Source organism: Ananas comosus, linkage group 1 (assembly GCF_001540865.1).
Source record: "Ananas comosus cultivar F153 linkage group 1, ASM154086v1, whole genome shotgun sequence".
In the NCBI taxonomy this organism is placed as follows: Eukaryota; Viridiplantae; Streptophyta; class Magnoliopsida; order Poales; family Bromeliaceae; genus Ananas; species Ananas comosus.
The window spans coordinates 10,849,523-10,875,038 of NC_033621.1; the positions used below are offsets into that span (position 1 = coordinate 10,849,523).

The 25,516-nt window shown below is 33.3% G+C and overlaps 1 protein-coding gene across 5 annotated transcripts; it reads left to right on the forward strand.

The window, feature by feature from the left end:
• Nucleotides 570–12,090, forward strand: LOC109719235 (lariat debranching enzyme). 5 transcript variants are annotated; one of them, XM_020245807.1, is made up of 11 exons: nt 570–670; nt 826–942; nt 3,469–3,626; nt 4,140–4,261; nt 4,500–4,693; nt 5,413–5,595; nt 6,068–6,186; nt 7,408–7,547; nt 7,950–8,069; nt 10,295–10,382; nt 11,596–12,090. In XM_020245807.1, the coding sequence occupies exons 1-10, from the start codon at nt 665–667 to the stop codon at nt 10,360–10,362; spliced, it is 1,227 nt and encodes a 408-aa protein (XP_020101396.1). In that variant the 5' UTR covers nt 570–664; the 3' UTR covers nt 10,363–10,382; nt 11,596–12,090. The 5 variants fall into 5 exon arrangements, 4 of the variants coding, with proteins under 4 accessions (XP_020101396.1, XP_020101404.1, XP_020101377.1 ...); XM_020245815.1 differs by lacking the exon at nt 11,596–12,090 and adding an exon at nt 10,479–10,640; XR_002218657.1 differs by lacking the exon at nt 11,596–12,090 and having other exon boundaries at nt 7,988–8,069; nt 10,295–10,640.

A 25,516-nucleotide genomic window follows, 5' to 3' on the forward strand; every position in this document is an offset into this window, starting at 1 on the left:
AAAATATAGTTAGAGATTAAGTTTTAAAGTCTTTTATTTGATTATAATTAGGATTTGTAATTATTCAATGTAAAAATTGGATTTATCATTAGTTATGATTTGATAGTTATATAATTGGCATGAGTTAATAAGAAGAATAAGCTACAGTAGATATGACTATATCGGTGTTGCTCAGAGTGCAATTAAATGCTTTTTATTAATAAAATATTTGTTTAGTTATCTTCTCCTTTTACCAATATTTCTTCTTTATATTATTTTGTTCGATTTTAGATTTTGAGTTCCATAATCGATATTAGTGTAAATATCGATTTCAATAATTGATATTAGAGAATCGACTGTCTTTGGCGCAAGTGACAAAGTGCTTGGTAGTTAGTACCCGAGGTCCCAAGTTCGAATTCTAGTTAATTCAAATTTTTAGCTAAATTTATTTTTTTTAAAAAGTAGCAAAATCGTGCTTTCAATATTTTGTACTCTTGTTCGAAACTATACCTGCATTCGGTCTTCTTCGGGTCGGATTCGATAAAATTTCGGGTATTCGTATCCATTTGGCATCCACACTACATGGGTTGAAAATATCAGGGCTTAATTTAAAAAAGAGATTCTCAGCAGAAGCAGAAGCAGAAGCATCGCAAGCTCAACAAAATGCCCTAATTCTAAGATAAAAATGAAGGTGAGAGAGAGAGAGAGAGAGAGAGAGAGAGAGCTCCATCGATCGATCCATGTCGTCGCCTTATTTCGATCGATTTTATGCAAGTTTTTTCTCTTTTTTTTTTTTCTGATTTTTGGGTGTTTTTTTTTGAATTTTTTGGTGCGGGGATCATGAAGATCGCGGTGGAAGGGTGCATGCACGGGGAGCTGGACGCGGTGTACGCCACGCTGAGGCGCCTGGAGCAGGTCGAGAACACCAAGATCGACCTCCTCCTCTGCTGCGGCGATTTCCAGGTGATTTGATTTTTGATTTGATCTTTTCTTTTTTTTTTTTTTTACCTTCTTTCGGTGTGATGATGGGATTGGATGTGAATAGCGCTAGGGTTCTTAATCAGAGTTCGCAATGTGATTGTTGAGTATAAATGATTTAAAAAATTTTGATTTTGATAGTAGCTTAGCAGAAGGCCTTGAATTCAATGATAAGATTGAAATTGTGAAGTGCTAGGGTTTTTAAAGTAGGGACGAGGGAGTGGAATGTAACATGTTTCGCTTGTTGTTGGATGTAGTGTCGTTTGATAAATTGCTGTTTGAGTTAGAATTCGCCTAAAGAGTGAAAAGTTTCAAATTGGAGTTTCTTCTTTTGGGACTTGTAATCTCGCTTGGTTCTTGCTACAGCAAAAGCCCTGTACTTTTCTGCTTGCCAAATCCTTTATTTGATATGACTGTAGCTGGAGGCAAAAGAAGAAGAATAAGCTGGGCCAATGATTGTTTTGAATGCAAGTGAAATAATGATAGTTTTGCATGAATTAAACCTCCAAAAGCCTTTAGTTCACGTAGCTGTCGAGCATAAATAATTAAAAGAACTGTTTNTTTGGTTGAAATTTGCGTGTTGAGTTGAAAATGTAATAGAAGAAGAGGTGGTGGCGCGCCATATTTTTGCATGTAGCTTCACAATTACTTGTTAACATAGTAGATTAAGCTTTTAGAGGCAAGTGATTTGATTGTTGTTTTATGCACCGTACCAGAGTAGAAGGTTTTGAGTTTAATGATGGGATTGGAATTGTAAAGTGCTAGGATTTTTAAAATAGCGTAGGAGGGGAGGGAGAGGAGGGAGTGAGAATATAACATATTTCGGTCTGCTGTACAACGTAGTGTTGTTTGAGCTAGAATTCGTTTAATTGAGTCAAAAGCTTCGAATTGGAGTTTTTTGCTTTTGGGGCTCATAAGCTCGTTTGTGCTCCCTGCTATAGCAAAAGCTGTGGAATTTTCTATTTGCCAAATGCTTTTTTTATGTGATTACAGCTGAAAGCGTAAGTGGAAGTTGGGCCAAACAGGCAGGCGTTAGGATAACGATCGCGTTGGATGGAAATGAAATTATGATACCATCACTAATTGTTGAATATATATGATTAGAAGCACTGTTTTCGATAGTAGCTTAGGCTTTTAGAGATGACTTATTTGATAGTTGTTTCTCGTGGTACCGAAGCAAAAGGTCTTGAGTCCAATGATGAGACTGGAATCACATGTTTCCGGGATTTTTCAAATTAGGGAAGAAGGAGAGAAGCAGAAGATGAATACAACATGTTTGGCTTTGCTGTTGGGTGCAATGTTGTTTTACAAACTACTATTTCGTTTAGAATTTGCATGGTGGTCTCTCTTTACAGCAGAATTAGATGCTTTAAATTAAATTGAAGTTTCTTTTTTTGGAGGTTCATGATCCTGGGGCCTATTCAGCCTTGTTGTAGTGCTATTTGATGAAGTGCCATCTAAGTAATGTTATTAAGAGAAGCGTAATATTAAAATACCCTAAACAACTTCTTTCTGTTGAAGAATTAGAAGCATCAATTAGGGGCTTTTGTTTTTTAGACACATAGTATCATTTCTTCTGTCTGCCATAGTACAAGCCCTAGAATTTTCTCGTTGTCAAATTCTCACACAGAGGCTGCTACAAGCGAGGTCAAACAGACTTTATTTTTTGGTTCCTGCTGTACAAAGAACTTTAGAATTTTCTATTTCCAAAGTGCTTCGCAGGATATGGTTGCAGCTGAAACTCGAACTATAAGTGGGGAGATGAGAATTGCTTTGAAGGACTTAAACCACCAACACTTTCTTTCAATGGAAGGGTGATTCTCTATTGCTAGAGTGTCTTGAGATATGAGAAAAGCAGTAGGAAACTAGCAGTAGAAGAAGGAAAATGGTTGATGAAGTGGAATAGAAGAAGTGAGATTGGTTTCTCTATGGTCTATTATTTTCTTAGAATGATCAAAGTACGAAGTAGTATAATCTTGCTCTAGAAAACGGCATTCTCCAGAAAATCTAATCTTTAAGAGTAAGAGTTGATCATTGATTAACATTTGTTCGTTTATGAATCCAAATATGGTTTGCGACTGAACTTAGCTCTATCCTTAGTAAGAGTTGATCATTGATTAACATTTGATCTTTAAGAGTAAGAGTTGATCATTGATTAACATTTGTTCGTTTATGAATCCAAATATGGTTTGCGACTGAACTTAGCTCTATCCTTTCTGTACCATTTGGCATCTGAGTTTGGGCATAATATGCTCTTCTGTCTTAATTTTAAACCATGGGACATGGAAAAGCAATGCGAAATTTTGCATTCTGAATGAGATTGGTCGCTTAACATGTGTAGTGATAACGTAGTTTTGGAGAAACAGGATTGTTGGTTTTTCATCATAACTAATATATAAATTGTTGCCGTAACTAGTGTCGTTCTGCCTTGTCAAATTTAGAATATCATTGGTTTTCTGGTTATTATTTCTTTTCATAGCATGTGAATAAATCATTTCTTTCTCTAAGCAGGCAGTTCGAAATGAAAATGATCTAGAGAGCTTAAACGTCAAACCAAAGTATCGCAGTATGAACACATTTTGGAAGTACTACTCAGGGCAAGAAGTAGCTCCGTATCCAACCATATTCATTGGTGGGAATCATGAGGCATCCAACTATTTGTGGGAATTGTGAGTTTTATTATTTACTTAACCAGATAGCTTTCAGAAATGAGAACGTGAGAGCATCATGTTTCCTCTCGATTTTTTGCACTACCTTTATACTCTTAGAATCAATTGTGTGAGTATTATATTTCAAAATTGAAACTGAATATGGCTAGTGCTAGCCTTCTTTTGAACCACAGCTATGTATTCTTATTTGGTTGAACGCGGAAATCTTAGCAAGACAGTGTAGTTCCTGGATATTAGTTTAAAATTCTTGTTGTCTTGTGCTTTCATGGATAAAAGTCGTTGAACTATACGTAGCACTTATGATCACTTGGGAGAAGGATTAATAAGCATGGCCTGTATTAAATGGAATTGAGATTCTTAGTTGTCAAAGCAAATTGGCAAGAATGGTCTTTATTAGATGGAATTGAGATTCTTAGTTGTGAAAATTTAATACATTTCATACTGGGGTTTGAACTTTTATTTCTTATTTTACTTTGAATGCTGTAGTTATTTTCCCTGTTGCTTCCTCACTAGGTATTATGGGGGTTGGGCTGCACAAAATATTTATTTCTTGGGCTATGCTGGAGTTGTTAAGTTTGGCAACATCCGCATTGGAGGGCTCTCTGGAATTTATAAGCCAGGACATTATTTTTTAGGCAAGTTTAACCTTATACCTGCGCTTTGATCTTCTATATATATTTTTTTTGTTAATCTTCTTTTTTTTTTTGTTTTTTGATCTCCAAAACAATAAATCCTTTTTTTATTAGTGGGATGATCGGCAGGACATTTCTCAGTTGCTTACTATTTTATTCTTTTTTCTTAAATATAAATTTTTCCTTGACAGCTGAAGTTTCATTACCCTTGACTTATGATAGTATATTATTGTTCAAGCAGGACATTTCGAGCGGCCTCCGTATAATGATAATGACATACGATCGATATACCATGTGAGGCATTATGATGTCCTTAAACTCATGCACGTTGAAGAACCAATAGATATTTTCTTGTCCCATGATTGGCCTCTAGGAATCACCGAGTATGGAAACTGGGAGAAGCTTATTAAAATTAAACAGCATTTTACAGAAGAGGTAATGTCAATTATGTTTAGCTACTTTCTAGTATGGTTGAAGTTGCAGGTTTGCATGCAAGTGAAATGATATAATATAATATTAATTCTCTAATGAAGGGAGGAAATTGTTTTTTTCCTGGCTTGTTGGTTTATATATGTTGAAATTTGAAATTAGAACTTCGGTAGTGACTGGCTTTTTTTTTTCCGATATAGTTGTAATCATCGTTTACAGTTGAATCTCTTTTGTTTGTAGTAAACCTTGCACTACAGTGAACAATAAATACATGTTGCCTCATAAAAGTGTACTAACTTGCTGTTCTTTTTGGAGTTTCTTGAGCCTCTTCAAGTTACCACATAGTTCAGATGAACAGTTTCAAAATTGAATTTACATTCCTTTCACAATTCTTCTTCACAATGAATGCCATTCATTGTTGAAACACACTCATGTGATGTATTTATTCATCATTTCAGTAAAGTTGAATATGAACTTGGTGATAGTAGCTTTTCTTGTTTATTTATTTTCCCCTCTCATATATATCTGATAAAGTTGACGTCTCACAAGCTTGTAGCTGTAGCAATTGGCCGAGCCAATTTCTGATTGTTCTGGATTTGATGTTCTGTTACATGAATAATATCCTGCTTTTTCTTGCACCAATTATATTGCAGACCTCTGCTTCAGGAACTCATTTCTTATAATATATTGTTTGTCACATTTCGTTTTTTGGGATTCCTTTTTAGGTCTACAGTAGAACCCTAGGTAGCAAACCTGCTGCAGAGTTGCTGAACAAATTAAGACCGCCATTCTGGTTTTCTGCTCATCTCCACTGTAAATTTCCAGCAGTAATTCAGCATGGGAAGGATGGACCTATTACTAAGTTTCTTGCACTTGATAAATGCCTCCATGGTCGCAGATTTCTGCAGGTTAGGTCTTCATTTTAGCTAATTGCACAAGGGTCGCCGGCATTTTTAGGAAGATTTCTGTTTGGTCTGTAACCTTTCAATTGATATAATCGACTCCTTAACTTTTCTGTTATTTTTCAGACTTACCATTTTAATTTAGTCCCTCCTTAAATTGGATAAAATGCATGAAAATTAAAGATACCCAAATAATAGCTACACAAGAAGTCTAAACTGACATTTATGCGAATAAGTAATCCAATTTTATGGTGGAATTTAACTGAAAGGGTAAGATTGTAGCAAAATGCTCAGGTAAGGACCCTGATCGGAACAATTAAAAGGTTGGGGACCAACTTTGCTGTTGTGCTAAAAGGCTAAGGACCCTGATGCAATTTACCTGTATACTTTTTGCCGAGACATCTCACTTATTATAATCGGCAAGATATGCGGTGAATTGGATCTATAATCTCATTTTAGCCTTCATTGAATTTTTCAGATTATTGATATCGAATCAGATCCAGGACCTTATGAGATTCAATACGATGAGGAATGGCTTGCAATAACAAAAAAGTTTAATAATATTCTTCCCTTGACGCGAAAATATTTTGATGGAGGGTAAGAATGTGTCATATATATATATTTTGATCGCCCTCGTACTCATAAGTTGTTTTCGATGATAGAGTTTTCGAATCGACGATCCATACCGTCAAACGTTATCTAGAGCATTTAAAACTTCGAGAAATCAAATTTCATAATTTTTCGACATCATTTACCTTACGATCAAAAGGTTACAAAATTGACAATTTTTAACTGTCAGTATGGGATATTTGCTAGTTTAATGGTGTAAAAGAATCGGAATCGGTTGAATTTTTAATAGAAAATTCTATTCACTATCTATAAAAGATCAATAACTCCGATCTTAAATTGAAGGATCCGATCATCCATTTTTAGGACGTCGTTCGATTTCGACCGTTCATTTTGTATCCGCTTGATGGATTTTATTATGATTTCGAAAAATTACAAAATTTATTTTTTAAAAGTTTCAAATACTCTAGATCATATTTAACGGAGTGAATCGTCAATTCGGAAGTCCCATCATCGAAAACAACTTATGAGTACGAAGGGCCTAATACTCATAAGAGTATAGTAGCCCTACTCTATATATATATAGAGTGGGCTGGTATGCTTCTGGAAGCACGGAGCCCTCCGTGCTTCCAAGTTGTTTTCGATGTTCGGACTTTCGAATCGACGATCGGCTCCGTTAGAGTTGACCTAGAGTATTTGAAGTACCTAGAAAATAAATTTTGTGATTTTTCGATATCATTTGCCTAGTGATCGAAGGGGCTCAAAATCAATAATTTTAATGGCCGTGGTGAGCCGTTTGCAAGTTTAACGGTGTAGAAATATCCAAATCACATGAAATTTTGATAAATTTTTTTTTATACCATATAAAACAAGATCATAACTTTGATCTAAAATTTTAATGTCATATCATATTTTTGTAAGATTTTATTTTTAGCCGTTGGTTTTGAGCCACTTCAATCACTAGCAAATGATATCGAAAAATCACAAAATTTATTTCTAGATACTTCAAATATTCTAGATCAAGTCTAACGAGCCGATTGTCGATTCGAAAGTCCGAACATCGAAAACAACTTGGAAGCACGGAGCGCTCCGTGCTTCCAAAAGCATACTAGACGCACTCATATATATATATATATTATAAATAGTATATAATTATATATTATATATATATATATATAAAATTTACTTCAGTTTCTTGCACTCTCACGATCTATTACTATCTAAATCGAGAACTTAGATACTTGCTTTTAGGGTTAAGCAACTTGATATTCAAGATTGTCGGCAATGGGTGATGCGTAAATTGGATGAAAGAGGGGCCAAACCTTTTGATTTTGTCCAGACTGTCCCAGCCTATGATCCTTCTCAGACCTTTTCCAATCCTTTCCGTACTGGTACTTTTCAGAATTTTTGTATATTTTATCCTATAAATATTATGGTTATCTGTTCTCAGTTACATAGCTCTTATTCGGTCGTTGCAGTTCTACATTGTATAGTTCTAACCTACTAGGTTATTCCATGTACACCATGTTATAATTCTTGTTCCATGCGCCTTCATGCTTTTGTAATTTTTCATCTAATCGGTGTATTTCGCATGATTGTATTTTTGTGAAAGTTTGTTCTTTCGGATTAAAGTAATTTAATTGATCCACATTATAACTCTCTCTCTCTCTCTCTCTTTCTCTCTCTCTCTCTCTCTCTCTTCCCTGGGAAGATTTAGTAAGCTGGTCTTCTGCATTCCATTTTAGATCTTGAAGTTCTGTTGCTGTGAACACTTACATTTCTGCTATACTCAGGTCATTGTCGTAATCCGCAAACTGAATCCTTGCTGCAGTTTTTGGAACTCCCATATCTACTTGATGGTGAGAATGTAGCCAATACTCCATCGCAAAGTACCAAGCAGTTAAATCCTACAGGTAGAGTTTTGTGAAATGCAATTGAACTATCCATTCCTCTCTCTCTTTCTCTCTCATACACGCACGCAAGCAACCTATGCCTTTTTCTCTTGTATTTTTCTTCAAAGTCAGTGTACAACAGTCTTGAAAATGATGTAAAATGGATTGTTAGTGAATCAGCACTAGCAAAGTAGTCAAAGGTCTTCCTCCATTCTGTTGAGTGTCAGCAAATTAGCTATTTTCGTGATGGAAATTTAGAAACTTAGTAACATATTAACTTTTAGTGATTAGTATGGAATCAGTATAATTTGTATATACTATCTAGAGGATTAAATGGTAGCAGAGATCTGAGGAATTGAAAATGCTACATGAACTTTGATTTAGTTGAAAGGAACAGTTATAGGTGGGTCTAATTCAGATAATAATTTAAAAGAATTTTTAAGATGTAAGTAGAATTAAAGGTAGGAGAAACTTACAAAAAAAAACCATGGTATAGCCCAATTCCAATTTGCGGCCATGTGATTCAAGATGAAACACTTTGTCCCTGTCGTTACTTTCTTGGTCCAGTTAGGGCGCTATTAAAATGCCGTTAAAAGTATGTGGTTTCCGGTTAGGGTGCTATTAAAGTGCTGTTAAAAATATGTAGCAAAGTTGTACAATGTTGAACTACAGTATAGTAAGCGACAAATTGGACTACACCACAAGGAGGGTTTTGTAGTTTTCCCTATATTACAATGTGTTGAGGTATGTGGTTGTCATTCTCACCGAAAATTGAAACAGCAACATCAGGAGACGAAGTGCTATTCTTTGAACTTCAGGGTGGAAAAGTCGAATCGGGCTATACGAAGGTCAGAATTTTGGAGTTTTCCCTTGAAATGTAAGATAGTGACAAAATGATTTGTATTGGGAGAATTCGTTAGTATCATTAGCAATTGCAAAGCTTCCAGACATTAGGATGGGATAACTAGGAGTTGAAACCTCTGTCAAAAAGTATATGCAAATTTGTTAGGAAACTAAAGCAGATAATATGAGGGAGAAAATGGAGACTTCAGAATATGGAGTTAAGAATCAAATAGAGTTTAGAAACGGTGATGATCATTTGATTAATTTAATGGATCATACCATTTCCAGTTGTGCTTTTCCATACAAAGAGAGTAAACAAATAGACATATGCACATGGTAAAGAGACCTCAAATAAAATTTAATGGTGTTATGCATTTAAAAAATAGAAGAGAGAGAACAACGTAAACTTTTGTAGTCAGTCCTGCTTTCGCCTGATTGTACTTAGCTCCAAAAATTTCAACTCTTGGCTAAAAGATCTCTGGACTATGTTTTTCTGAGGAAATGGACCATGTGAGTTATACATACAAATCCTTAACATATTTCTGTTTATTTCTAAAGACTATTAGTGGACATGATGGCAGATGCTATCTTTAAATGTGGAACGAAGGAAATGACCATGCGGACTAAGATTTTGGGATGAAGAAGGCCATGCAAACATTACTTTCAGCCTGGAAGAGGTCTCGGGAACTTATAATATTTTGGGACAACAAAGGAGATTTGAACTCAAATTTATAAATAATTTTACCTACCTACTTCGAAAAGCTAACTTATTGAATGATAGAGGGCGACACAAATGGGCATAAACAATTGGAAGTATTTTACTTGGTTCTTTGAAACAATTAAGTGAGAAGGATTGTGGCTCTTCTATAAAGGGCAACAGAAAAAGGCGCAAGCAATTTGAATTATTTTACTTGCTGTTCAACAATTGCATTAAATCTTGGACAGAAATGGACAACAAAAAATGGTCATATTGCACACAATAGCTTCATTTGGCATGTTCGGAGATAAATACATGAACGATTGCCTTTTGTTGGATTAGTCTCAGTGTTGTGCAGCTTCTTTTAGTTGCTTATTGTAATGCCCCGATAGTCCCATATTGGATACATAAGGGATTATGTTTGGCTAAACAAGGACCAAGTACTCTCTTAATAATGAGTAGTAACTGAGCTTAAGCATTTTTGGATTGGCAGTTTGGGCTTAACATATTGGTGGTGCTAGTGGGTTGGGTTGTTACACATCTTACACTATTTCCTAATGAATGATTTAAACTAAACTTTGCTTTTTAGGAGTTTCTGCTGGCATTTCTATTGGCATCGTCTTAAAAGTGATCTCAGTATGCATATAGATTCCTCGTATTTTGTCTTTAATTGAGTTTTGAAAGTTAATTATCTGATGTGTAATAGATGCACTTGATGACGACGATGATGTGGACGAGCTGGAAGAGCATGCTGATTCTGATGATGAGGAGTGAAGAGCGAGGTTTTCTCACAGGTGTGATACATGACTAACCCAAATTTCTCCTCTGTCCTATCAGTAGAACTATTGACAGAAAGCACTAATCTGTACTAACATACTGTTGAAATACAGATGGATTGATCATAGATCAAAAAATTCTGCCTCTTGGATTGATCCGACAACTTACATACCTTACTTGAATTATAGCACTTTTTGAACTAGGTACCTACACTACAGACATTTTGATATTACTACCTAAACATAAAGTATTTATGAAATAGGAATTTGATTTTACTAGCTAATCTTATAGGATTTGTGACACGAATACTTCTAATGGAATATTCCATTATTTGATAGTATATTCTGCAACTTTTTCGACAGAGACATGAAGTTCTAAGAGACTGAAATTTATTAAACATCAAAACAAATGAAAGGCTAGTTAGTAAACTCAAAATCTTTCTTGTTCAGGTGCCTGTCGAAAGCTGCGCTATAGTTCAAATAAGCTCTGCATGCTATTAATAACCTTACGAAAATTGCTTTAAATAGATGAGAAATACATCAGGTTGTGTATTCTGTGAGCATTATGTCGAATTTAAACATATTCCTACTTCAGAGTCTTTTAAGTGCCGTCGACAACTTCGCTTCCTTCTATATACAATGATCTCTTGAATTTTGACTCGGAAATTACTTCATTGAGAGTCGTATTTTCTATTTCTTCATTCCTTTGATGCATGATGTTTAAACCAGACCACTATGAATCAGACTGACATTTTCCACAAATTTATTTGAGGAGGTCTAACATGCTACAGTTTTTCTTCTTTTAAGAACCCTTTGAAAATCTTGTAACTCTTTATTGGCATGCTTGCTCAAGATAAAGTGCTCCACTGTTGAAAAATCTTTTACTGACTTTGGTGTTGTTGATCAACCCACCACCACCCCACCCAAACATATCATTTTCTGATCGGCTTCAATGGAGCTTCTACTGAAGTGTTGTTGGATAAATCTGTTCAGAAAAAAAAAAAAAAAAAGAAATGAAAAAAACAACACTATTAGCTTTCCATCTATTTGGATCATATGCTCTTAAGACCTGTTTGGACATCCGAACAAGTTATCTGATAATAACCTGCGCGTCATATGAGGATTTTCTCGTGATTTCAAGCTAGGATTTTCGCTACGAATCATGTTTCTTTCAGAATGATGCGTTCTGCCTGCAAGGTGATTTATCATATTAGATGATAATAATTTGCAGGATGTATATATATACGTGGTTGTTGACGGACTCATTATCCCCTCAACCAATTATTACCAATTATTACCTCGCCTTCAAGCAAATGAAGGAGATACAAGTCCCATTTGGATGTCTGAACAAGTTATCCATAAATAAATTAAGGTGTTATTTCTTTCCCCTTTAGTTTTGTGATTAGAAGTTAGAAGTTCAATTTTAGCTCTTTAGAAGGTTTTGATAGGCCATGATTTAGTAGGACAGCATATTTTGCTTGTTAGTATCAGGCAAATTATCTTATTCTAAGAAAATAACTATAAGGTCGAAGGCCGAATATAGTATGCTTTTTTAGATATCTGATCATACTCGTCGTCAACCAAGTAGTACAATCTTTCTGAGTGAATGAAAGAGATGTATCGAATAAAATACTCCTGCATTTGTGTGGATATGGATCACTCCATGCTTATCAATGGTGAACTAAACCAAAGATTCAAAATAGTGTGACCCAAATGTTTGACTACATGTTCTTTTTTTTCGTCTCCGACTCTCTCTTTTCCATTTCTCCTCTTTTTTTTTTTTTTTTTGTTCAAGCCTCACTATTCCTTCCTTATCCTTTTGATCTTCGACGTTGTTTCAAACCGACACCACAGAAACCCTAGAGAAGGGTTCTAGATGTTGTGGCTCATTTGGTCAAACACTCGACCGATAACTAGTCAACTTAATTGTTAATCAATTTTCCTTGCCTTTGCTTTGAAGATAGAGATGCTCTGTGATTGCTACGTGTGGCAACTTTTTTAGGTTGAGCTATAGCTTTCATGCTCGAAATTAGGGTTTCTAGGGTTTCTAGGGTTTCTATGTTCTCACATGTGCCTTTATAGTAAAGCATGGTGGAGGGGGGGAAAAAGAGCCCTTTCCATGTTCTTCAAAGAGGTATCTTTTACTTTATTTAGATAGGAATGTTTTGGATTTAAAAATTCAGAGGACTTTTTTGCACAGTAATTTTATTAAAATTTTTAATTTGCCAAATAATTCTTTCAAAGTTTTATTTGGGCAACTAACTTGAAATACAGTGAATCGTTCACCGTCTTTAGAAAGTGGTGAATGGTTCGTTGTTTTTATATTGTTATCTTCTTTTTTTTTTTTATGTTGTGGGGATTTTTTTGAGGTTATTAAGATTGTATGTGGATTATTAATTTTTTATTTATGGTTAAAATTATATAGATAGATTGTTAAGATATTTTAAGGTGTAAGGATTATATGTGATTTGTTGAAATTTTTATGTGGTTGTTAAAATTATATATGAGAATAAGGAAAAACAATAAATCATTCACTTTTTATACTTAGAAAGATGGTGAATCATTTACCGCCTCTAATAGAAAAGAAAAAGAATTATTTCAACAAATAAATTTTTTATAAGACTATTTAGCCAATTATGAATTTTTAAAGGGTTAAAATGAAAAAAAATCCCTAGATACTCTAGAAAAAAGAAAGAAGGGATAATATCTAATATATCCTTCAAAATTTAAAAATTATTGGGATAATTGCCTATATACATCTCAAAATTTCGAAAATATTTTATTTACCTTTATTTTTTTTTTCTTTTCAATATACCCATCATACGTTCTTTCGTTATTCCAGAATACCTCTACAGTTATCATCCGTTAAGTTAACTTTAGTTAAACTTGAGTTAAATATCTATTAGAGTTAAAAAAAAATCAAAATGTTTCTTTTGCCTTTAACTTGTGGGCAAATAAGAAATATTGGTGATGTTAGAAGAGTATATTTGAAAAGATCAAAAATCAAAATATTTTTGGACTTAAGGGCAAATAAGAAATGTAGGTGATGGTGGAAGGGTATATTTGAAAGGACAAAATAGTAATTTTATAGAGATAATAGTTATTGTTAATCGTTCATTAACAAAATTTAACTCTAGTATTTGAAATAGGCTGAAACGTAAATAAGATATTTTTAATATTAGCTTTCTAAGAAGGATAAATCAGAAAGTTGGAAACTTGGTCGGTCAAAATTATCTTTATTGATTTCTAAAAGATTCTAGGGTTTACTAACGGGATCTGGAGTTTAGAAGGATATTTTGAGAATAGAGAGGTAAATTTGAAATTTTGAATAGTAGTGAGGGGTATATAAGGAAATTGTGAGGCGATTTTGAAATAGACCCCGCAACTTTTATATTTTTGCATTGATGCTTTTTTAACTCCGAAGTTTCTAATTTGAAATTTCTTTTCTCCGCTAAGTTAAAAGTTTTGTTAAATTTCATCGATTAGTTAGCTATTAGCAGTTAATTAATCTAGTTTTGTTTGCTACGAAGTGATTAATTAAGACCACTAAGTTTGTGGAGTTATCATTGAATGTGAAAAATTTGCAATATATTTGAACTTAATTCTTAAAAATAAAAATAAAAAGACTAAAATATATAAAATCTTTCTATAAATATCCGCTTTGCACTTTAATCACATGCTTTTTAAAAGTCTTTATTTTGTCCCCTTAAATCTAAACACTCTTATAAATTTGCTACTATTTCATTATTTGTGTGGAACAATTAGGTAATACTAATATATTTGTTTTATCCTTAAATTTAATGACAAAAGGTTAATTAGTAAATAATTGAGGAACTCTTTCATAAAGTTACCTGAAAGAAAATATAAAATTCTTATGCGTTTTTTTACTACTTTTAAGGATATGATAAATATTTCAATAAATTTTTCGACTGTATCATACAATTTATGTATAAAATAGTAACGTAATTGTAACAACGCTGAGTTAAGTGTTACAATTTTAAATTTTAAAGGAGGAAAATAATAGTTTTTTAAAAATATAGGGGGAGGGTATAGTAAAAAAATAAATAAATATTTAGAGGAAGATATTCTGTATTTTAGCTTTAAAAAATTAGATTGTATCAATCCAAAAAATGAAAGTACTGGGGCCTATGTGAGAATGGCCTAATCAAAACAATATAATAGTTTTATATTAAATAAATATTTATTAAAATATTTGTTCAAAAGTTGCAATATTTTTTTAAGAGAAATGTAAGCAAGCTATCCACTTTGGCTCATTTTTTTTGTAAAAAAAACTCCGCTAAAAATATAAAACAAGTAGGCTTTGAATTTGAAATTTCGGATACAGACTCTGTTTGAAAAGGCACGCTTGAGGCGCGGGCCTCAGCGCCTCAGCTATAGCGAGACGCAGCGCTATTGCTGAGGTACGCGCCTTGGGCTTGAGGCGAGTGCCTCAGACGATCGCCTCGCAATATTAAAATTTTCAAAAATTTTTTATTCTAGTTTTCGAGTTGTCGGATTTTGAATTTGCATATTATACTTTAATCTGATAAGATACTTAAAAAATATTAAAAGAAATTCAAAAAAATTCAAGTTTTCGGATTGTCGGATTTTGAATTTATATCTTATACTTTAAATCCGATACGATATTTAAAAAATCTTGAAAGAAATCCAAAATTTCTAAAAAAATCAGCCGCTCGCCCCCTCCTTTCTGTCTCTTGTTCTCCCACATCCTCTCTCTGTCGAGCATCCAACAGCAACTGTGCTAGCAGCAGGAATCAGCAGTTGTTAACCAGCGGTGGCCAGAACAAGCAACCAATAGCAGCGGCAATAGGAAAACAAGAAGCAACAGCAGCAAAAACAGCAGCAGCGTCAGCAAGAACATCAAATAAAATTATATTCATGCATTTTTTTTTTACTTTTTGATGATTATTTTAAAAATTTTAATGTAGAATAACAAATTAAATTAGATTTAGTAAATATGCGTTCCGTCTTCTTGAGACGCACACCTCGCAGTGCATCTCTTCACGCCTTACATCTTTTTAAACACTGGATACCAACCACCAACCCTCAGAGGCTGTTTGACTTTTGAAAAAAGCATGGCGAAAAGAATTTCTAAGAAAAAAGTTTTTGTGCAAAATATCTTTTTCAGTTTTCGTCTGTTTGGTAAAAAAAAAAAAAAAGGAAAAAGAAAAAGACTATTTTGATTTTTTTTTTTTCAGATTATATGAAAAACTAGTATTTTTCTCTTTCAGAAAATAAACATATTAGGTTATTTGCGAAATCTTAGCTTATTTTTCTCAAAATTAAATGGGCAAAAAACTGAAAACTTTTTTTTTTTTTATATTTTTTCAAGAAACCAAACAACCTCTTAGTAAATCGGGTGATGCTGCTAATTTAGCGTTAGTTCTGAAAAGCATAACTCAACCAAACTAGGTCGAAAATTTCATTGAGTTCGGCAATTTTTATAATAGGCATGAAAAATACTTTTCGAGATCTATGCGCCGAATAGCAAAACTGTTTTATCCGAGTTTGGAACCCGAATTCAACTATTTAGGCTGCTTTTTTGCAATTTTAGGTTACTTAATTTTGAAAACTTTCCTATTTTTTATCGGTTTATATTTAGAGATGTATTATAATTTATTATAGTAAGATTCAGATATCGCCCCTATATACACTAAGTACTTTTTAGAGTTGATTAATAATAATTTTTTATATATTTCTCTTTCCATTCTTATACTTTTTCACTTACTATGCTGCATTTTGGTCTGCGTCACTACGCCAGATACAGAGACAGTATAGCGACACAATTTTGCTTTGACAAAAGAAGAAGGGATCAAAGAGGAGAAAGCCACAAACTTAATAAAAAATTATATCTTTTTTTCTTTTTTCTTTTTTTTTTTTTCTTTTTTGAGGGGGGTGTCTGATGAGGTTTGCCCTAAATTTCCATTTAAGACAAGCCGAAAGGTGCTCAGCACAAACATTTGCTTTAAATGGTAAAGATAGAAAAGTTAGTGACAAATTTGTCTCCCCAGAGTGGGTCCCACACTTTATCTTCCAATCAGATTACTGTTCGGAGTGGGACCCGCATCTAGCATTAGTCTTTTTCTGTCACAGTTATTCCACGTCAAACTTATAATATTGTGTAGGTTCCTCGGCGCTAACCACTAATACTAAAAATTTGAGCAATTAGAAAAGAAATAATTTATTTATTTAAAATATATAGATATAATGTCATCGTGATTCGACTCAATCTGACCTTCCGTTATTTTGAAATTCGACTCAATCCGACCTTCTGCTATTTCGAACTTGATTTGGTTCAACATGATATATCTTTCGTTTACTACACAGAGTGCTGACTCATTTAAGCCACCGATAGGTTAAAAAAAATATCTTAAATGCTATTTTAATATAAAAATTATCGCAATTATTTTTGTGCTTCAAACTTTTGTCCCAAATAAGGGGTTTTTTTTTTTTTTTTTCTTTTGGTGAAAAATGTGTTGGCCATGCAAGCACATTATAAAGTAGAGCTGCATGCTATAATTTGGAATGCACAAAAAAGCTGGTAGAAAGGAGATAATTAAAAAAATATATAGATACGGTGTCACGAGTTTCGATCGTAACTTGATCCAATCTAACTTTCCGCCACTTCGAACTTGATTCGGTCCAGTCTAATCTTTCGTTTACTGGATAAGAGTACTCACCCATTTAAGCCACGGATAGGTAAAAGAAACAAAAGTGTCTTAAATGCTATTTTAATATAAAAATTATCGCAATTATTTTTGTGCTTGGAACTTTTGCCCCAAAATTGGAATTTTTTTTTTCTTTTTTTGGGTGAAAAATGTATTGCAATGCAAAAGCACATTATAAAGTAGAGCTGGTATAATTCCGAAAGCACGGAAATGTATAATTTTATATAATTTTGGATAATTGGCTAATCAAGTTAATAATCAATACTATCGGACATGATCTTAAAAACTATTTTGAAATTAATAGAATACCATTTCAGAGTGCGTCAAGTAGGTACAAAAATAAACAGTTCTTATTAAATAGTATTTTAGAAATAGATGATACTACTCTTCAATTCAAGTTCTAAGTTATCAATCATAAATAGTATAATCAAACAAAAATTCTGGCTATCTGTTCTAGACCAATATTAAATGAATAAATGTTGCATGTGAAAATTAAGTTTTTAGATAGTTCGAATATTTAATATCATGTCTGGTGGTGTCGATCATTAGTTCGATTGTTCTATCATTGAAAATGACAGTCATCGTCAGCTCACGCACATTATGCGGTCCTCCCGTGATAATATCTTAGTAAAAGATTTGAAGGAACAACTTCAAACACTTTTCAAGGAATCAAACACAAGGGGTGGTGTTTCTTTAAAAAGACTCTTTGAAGGAACAAATTCAATATTAATCCTCTTCAAAGCATCAAGCGCAAGTGGTGGTGTGTAGATGCACACGTTCACCTTGTTACAAACATTGCTCAAAAATGTTAAAATGTAGAGAGAGAGAGAGAGAGAGAGAGAGAGAGAGAGAGTGGGTTGTTGAACTAATTGATGCGTAAAGTATTAGGTTTCCCAAGTTTGGAGAATAAATGTAGTGTTTCTTTCTTTTTTTTTGTTCCCCTTTTTTCCTTCAATTGTTGACTACCTTAAGCAAGCTGGTCCTCTAATTCTGCCTAGTCATGGATGCTATGAGACTTGGCTTCTCTTGTAGTGTTTAATTTGTTTCATGTTTTGTTGGTTTCAGTAAATAGCTTTTCTACTTTGAAAAAATACTAGTGCTTAGATGTTTAATAAACAAAAGATCCACAACTTTTGATGCTATAGCATGTCGATAATTATTGGGTAAAATGGGTCTAACTTTTTGCTCCGTGATAATTGGTCCAAAAGACTAATAAATTGAGTTACGTGAGCCTAATAAGTTGAGTAAGGCTGCGGTCTGCAATAGACCTAGCGAAAATATTAAACCCAACAATAGATTCAACATCCAGATGGGTTGAGTCGGGTTGAACTCCGTAAACGCTGTAGCTGAGCTCTTAAGTGCGACAGGTGGGCCCTTTCTATCTGCACTTGCCTTTTGGGATGGTTGGTTAGTGCATGCTTATGATCCATAGAAGATAGTTTCAGAGCTCCAAAAATACGAGCTCTATGTCTTGCTTGGCTTTGTTGTCATTCTTATATTCCTCAAACTTCAATTTGTTATAATTTTTAGCTTAAACTTTCTATATTGTTGTAATTGAGTCTCACAGATCAATTAAGGTGATTAATGCATCACTGATTTGGCGATGATATGATAGTGTTGTGGTTGATAACATGATAACAACTAAACAGCCGCATCAACAATACATCATCATTTAGTTAATTAAATTGGACTATTAGGGGACTTGATTGCAATAATTTAGAAAATTCATAACATAAGTTACAACAAATTAAAGTTTCGAGTACCAAATTGTCAGCTTCCTTGTAGTTTGATGGCAAAAAAAAAAACAAAAACAATTTAACATAAATATTTGTTTGGTTAGTTTTGCTTAAAAAATACTTCTATTAAAACTCCAACTTGACATGTAATTATAAATACAATATAATTAAAAATGCATGTAGTTATAAATGCAGCAATTAAAAATAAATGCATCTTGTTTGATGGCATGCAGTGAAAACCGTACAACAATAAATACTTTATTTAGTTGCATATAATTGAGAAGTGCATTTACAAAATTTTATTACTTTATATATGTAATAGTGAAATAATCGCTACTAAGAAAGAAGATATTTATGTTTAAAAGGTGATTACGAAATGAAGCTTACCTTTTATTTAAAGTTGCTCTCTCCAACTACTATAGTTGAAACTATAGTCAATTTTGGTGTAGTTACAACTTTTGCATTTGAATCACTTTGTGCAATTATAACTATAATAATAGTTACAATAGTTAAATTCAAATGCATCAAATAAAATATCATATTTGAATTTGTATAGAATTATAACTACAATGCAGTTAAAACTCCAAACAACTAAATAGCCCTTTAGTACATAGGCTAATAATTAATTAGCCTGGCCTAGACATGTGTGAAATGAACCCAAGGGGACCCAAACATGTGGGAGTTTCCGTTCTATTCTTTTGTGTGACAAAATTGCCTAACCTAGGCAAAGAGAAAGAAAGGAAACACAACCATAGCATATAGGGCACCAATCATAATGTAAGAAATGTTATTCAATTGTTTGCCATTAAGAGATAGATATATATTGAGAGAGAGAGAGAGAGAGAGAGAGAGAGAGAGAGAGAGAGAGAGAGAGAGAGGATGAGCTATCTTGCAAATAGTAATAGAGCCTACTAGTTTGGTTTTGGACCATTGTAGTTTAAAAGAACATGAAGCCCTAAAAGCATTGTTTAGCCTTGTGGGAACAAAAGAGCTAAAGTGTAGGCTATATATGTAGAGAGAGAGAGAGAGAGAGTTGAGAAGAGCACAAGTGTCAATGCCTAGAAGGGAAACTCACCCCTCCCTCCCAACCATCTTCTTTGGAAGACTTGTTTGGTGGTGGCCAACTTCTACTTTGTTTTGGGCTTTTTTGCATTGGGATGGGAGAAGATAAGGAGCACTTACTCTACATGTGGTTTCTTGACATGACTTGTTGTGGAGATGGGAGGAGTAGGAGTTTTACTTGTTTTAGCCATGTTCCAAAGCAACCCTACCCTAAATAAAACAACAAACTAGTTGTGTACAAGTCCCTTTTAAATTAGACAAAAGTTCTTGCTATCCCCCCTACCAACACAACACTTTGCTCCACTATCTCTCTCTTCTTCTTCTTCTTTATTTTCCTTCTTAATTTCTTCTCCTTCTCCCATGACCCACCAAACTACCCTTTTCCACCAATGAAAACCCTTCATTGCAACATTGCTAGTACTTAATTTGAAGCAAGGAATGAAAGATCTATTATATTATTTGCCTATTCTTTATTGGTAAAAGAGTTGTTAAGAAACCGACACTTGTAACCCCGACTATCGTCGATTATTTTTAGCTAATATTTTAACATGCACGTATAGTGTCGTGCCACGTGGTGCAAAATCATAAGCTTGGTGCTTAAGGGTGATGATACTCAGTCTCCCTTAAGATGGTCTCCTTCTTTGTTGACATATGTCTTTTATTCTTTGGCTCTTTTTGTAAAGCAGTGGGTATAATATATATATAATAATATATATATATATATATATATATATATATATATATATATATAATGTTGGATGGTTCGAAATTACTCATATATTATCCTCAAGTTCGAGCTATTAGAATGGGAATAACTAGTTCACTTAAAATATACAGACAAAGAACATTTGCCATGTAGGTAGAATGCTGGCCTATTCGTCGACAATCCTCCTTTTTCTACGCCTGCACACATTGCAGTATGCAGGAATCAAACTCATGACCTGCTCTGATATTATTTTTTGGATCGTCAATCCTAACTATAATTCTCAAAGCTCAAACTATTAGAGAGAGAGAGAGATCAATTCATTTGAAGTATACAGAGACAACACTCATAAATTTCTATTGTGACTTTGGTCAACGCAATCTCCGCAACAAAGACAGGATGCTGATATACTCGTGAGCATAAAATTAGTCCAAGATAATATTAGCTAAGATAACTCCTTGCATCTTAAGTTTCAAGAGCATCAAACTTTTCTCTCATTGTTGGATATCACATCAATTTATTAAATAATATATGGTTCTTAGGTTTTTCTAACACTAGCTTGAGATTTGACTTTTGCCCTTTTTTTTTGACTTCCAATTAATTAAGTGGGGATCATCTTTAGTCTTCCAAACACTTCTTTACTTACTAAACTACTAATGATTCTTCAACTAATTATCTCCCTTAATCTATTACATATCCCAACTTTTGGCATGCTAAGTGTCAATTCTGTGTGTTATGCTCCTAATCACATCCTAATGTAGTGGGGATTCCTTTTCTAGATGGATAATAATATGAAATTAATCACCATGAAGTGGAGCAATTGTGTTGTCCTTGTTCTAAATCTAGGCAAGTATACACTTACTTTAATCCGTCGACGATGTCGGTTCTAAACTATCTCAATCTGATAAACCGACATTCTTAAGCTAGCTTTATCCCTTATCGTAATCTATAGTTCGATCAGTGTTTAGTCGGCGTTGAATTATCAATATTATCATTGCATGAATATTTTGGTACAATTGACTTTGGCATGATGATGGTGTGATAATCATACTGTTTGTGTCACTAATGATAAATTAGTCACGTACGTTCCACAGTTTTTCTTTGTGGTACCTATAAAGTAACCTATTTGATTCCTACTTTTAATACACAATTAATTACTCACCAAACTAATTTTCATTTCCTTTTTGACAAACAACTCACTTTTTTGTGTCATCTCCTTTTATTTTATGATAATATTTTTCATATATTGGTGGCATGAACAGTTAAATGATAACAAGGGTTATAAAATAAAGGATAATCAACATACATGTGGTTGACATATGTTTATTGACCAGAATATACCAATATATCTTATTTAGCTTTTAAGAAGTTAATTTTGTGAAGTGCTAAAACTTTGGTGACTTTTTTTTTTTTTTTTTTAAATGTTTAGTGACCAGTTGAGGCAGACCAAATTCATGTTATATATATTAGACTGTTTTTCATCTCAATCGATAAATAATAGTTATTATTATTATTTATCATTTTCTTAAGAGATAAAATTGAGAATTTGTTATACCAATAGTAAAAGCTTGAAATGAAAATCTTAAGTTTTTCTATCTTTTCATATGTTCTTATGTTATTTTACATTAATATGGTAGGTAAATTATAATTAGGATACTTTAAATTTATACTCATAAGCAAGAACCTCTTGGCCCCTCTCTCTCCTCACTGCTGAATACAAAGTATAAAGAACTGTTCTTTGAGAGCTTAACTTTTTGGAGAACAACGGTTGGTTCATATATTTTATCATGGTATTAAACTAGAAAATCCTGAGCTTAGATCTCATCAGACCACGTTCGTAGACTTATCAAAAAATCTCGAGCTCAGAACATGAGAATTGTTGAATATAATATCATTCTTTACGCTCTTCGTCAACTTAAGTATTTAAAGAAAAACGATTATTTCACACTCTTTACCGCTCACTATGGAAAGATCTTACAATTAATGAACTGCATATCTACAACGAGTACAATTACAGGTGTCTCAAAATGTTGCTCTTATAGGTTGCTGATGTTTTGGCGTACTAATGTATCACGTATAAACTGACATACAGTATAAACCAGCACATTAGCGATACTAAGAAGTATTAGAAGAGCAAGAATGGTACTAAATTATAAGGAGGCAAAGCGAAAGAGGAGAAAGTGAAAGGCATGATAATTAAGGTGGACAAATATTGTGAGGGGAACTCCATTTTCCCCAACCAACCTAAAAGAGTAAAACATTATAAGATAAAGACACATATATATCATGTATCAAGAGTCTCACCTCATAGAAATTCTATGAGGAAAACTCCTAGAGTTTTCGTCCAAAAGAAGAAAAATTAATTAAGGTAAATTTGCAAAAAGACCCCTCAACTTTAGGGCATTTCGAACAAGCTCCTCAATTTATTTATTTTGTTATTTATTTATTTTGTAATTGGCTTCCTAATTAACTTTTAATTTTTCCTAATTGATTTACAATAGTTCAGTTAAAAACTTTCACAAATATAATGAGTCTATTAATTAGCTAACAGTTAGTTGTTTTAGTTTCCTTAGTTAGAAAATGATTAAACATGAGATGTCAATGCATACAAATACTTGAAATTTTATCCAAACCCAAATCTGAACGAAGCGGATTTATTCGATACTAAACGGATATAGTTTCGGATATGAATATCAAAAGCGAAAACCCGACGGATTTGGATTCGAGTATGGATTTTGACTGTACCCGATCAAAACTTGAACCCGAATTAATTTTACATTATATAATTTATATAAATGTTTGATGTTATATTTGAATTTGTATTTTGAAAAGTTATATTAAATATAATATGTTTTGATATATTGTAAAAAGAAATAATTATTTCGGGTTCGGGTTTCGGATTTTTGGGCGTATTGGGGTTCAGGTTTCCGATTTGATAGTTGGATTCATATTTGGGTTTCTGAAAATCCGCTCGGTATCCAGCCTGTTGACATCTCTAAATTAAACCCATCAAATATGGCTAAAATCACTCAATTCAAAAGAGACAAAAGTTAAGAATTATCCGCGAGAAAAAGTGAAGTTAAGGGGAAATTTCAAAATGCCCTATAGTTGAGGGATCTTCATAGTAAAAGGAGAAGGAAAAGGATAACTTTTATCCAAAGCAGTAGTGCGGGCAAATGAGCGAGTCGGCTCGTGTTCGGCTCAGCATTTAGCTTGCTCGCGCTAGGCTCAAAAATAAACGACCGAGCTTGAGTAGAAAAAAAAAAATCGAAATTTATTTCAAGTCGAGCTTGAGTATTACTAGGCTCACTTGAATTAGGCTTAAAAAGCTCGAATATATATATTATTATATATAATTGAAAATATATATTATGTATAATTATATATATTTATAAATATTTATTAATATTTATAATTATATCTAATATATATTTTAGTTATATATAGTAAAAATTATATATATTATGTATTTTAATTATATGTATATAAAGTTTAGTTTATTGGACTATATTTGCTGGTCCACAAAACTAAACTAGCGAAGCCCTATCCTAATTACTCTCTCCTGACCCCACTTTCTTTCACTTGCTCGTAGAGTCTTTTCCTCTAAATCAACTTATAAACTATTTTTTAATATTATAATACCGTATTCCATGCATTTATTTTACATGTTGAACCATTAGACAAAATTTTGTATTAAATTCAAGATAATATTTTATAAAAATTAAACTATATATTGTATGAACGTTAAGAATTTCAAGTAGTTCGTTTAGGGCTCGAGCACGCTCGACACGAAGTTAGGTTCACTCAAGCTCGGCTCGAACTAATTTTAAGCTGAGCTTGAGTCTAAATTTAGACTCGAAAATAATTTCAAGCCAAACTTGAGGTAAAATAAGCTCCCTCGCAAACCTGAGGTAAGATAAGCTCGCTCGAGCTCGGGTCATTTCCACCCCTACAAAGCAGTGGGAGGAAAAGGTAGTAATAATAAGGGGAAAGTGTGGGACAAAGGAGGTAGGGATCAGTAGTACTGCTTTGGTAATTTCCCCTCAGTGGCACTGCTGAGAATTTTGTCATCTTGATCGATCTGAGGTAGACAAAATAATAATAAGAGTATATATATATTGTTTCTTCAGTTAGTAGCAGGCCCCTGGCCTTTTTTCACTTTTGCAGCACATTATTATCTACAAATGCTTTGTTGAATAGATTCCAATCTCTCTCTCCCGTGCTTTCACTTTGTTTTCGATGTTGAGTTACGTTCTCACATTTTTGTGTGCACACGCACGCCACATTAAGTGGTATTAATTGAAGAAGCATGCAGTTAAAACTCCACGAATACAAAGAAGTCCCCTTTGATGCCCAGTTGTACATACCACGTAAACCAAAATAGGTGTACATCTGCACTACAAATCCTAATCCAAGAATGAAAAACATTAGACAAAATGATTATAGGGGAGAGACAGAAAGAAAGAGACGGACAGACAAACAGCTATATATACATATATATATATATATTATATCTGAGACCAATTAACCAGACTTCTTAAGCAGTATACGAAACGAAACCTCTGATGCTCTTACGAAAAGTACTGTTATATCCGGTAAGATGATAACACTTATCTTATTACATATATTCCAATAGTGAACTTGCGTGAGCATCTATCTACATGTGTATGTGAAAACTTGGAAGAGAGCATTCTTGTGGCAAGTTGAGGAGGGAACAAATGCAGCAGCATTGAGATAAGGATGCCCACCACAAATTGATAGCAAAACCCCCACTAACAAAAGATAGGGGGACAAGAGAAAGAAAGAAAGAAACTATTGGCATGTTAATAACTTGAAGAAAAAAAAAAAAGAATTTTTGGGTTCCCCCCTTGCAATTACATGCATCTCCACCATTGTAAATTTTGGTATATATGGTTCATCATAAATATTAATTTCAGAGTGTTTTGGATTATATTCCGCAAT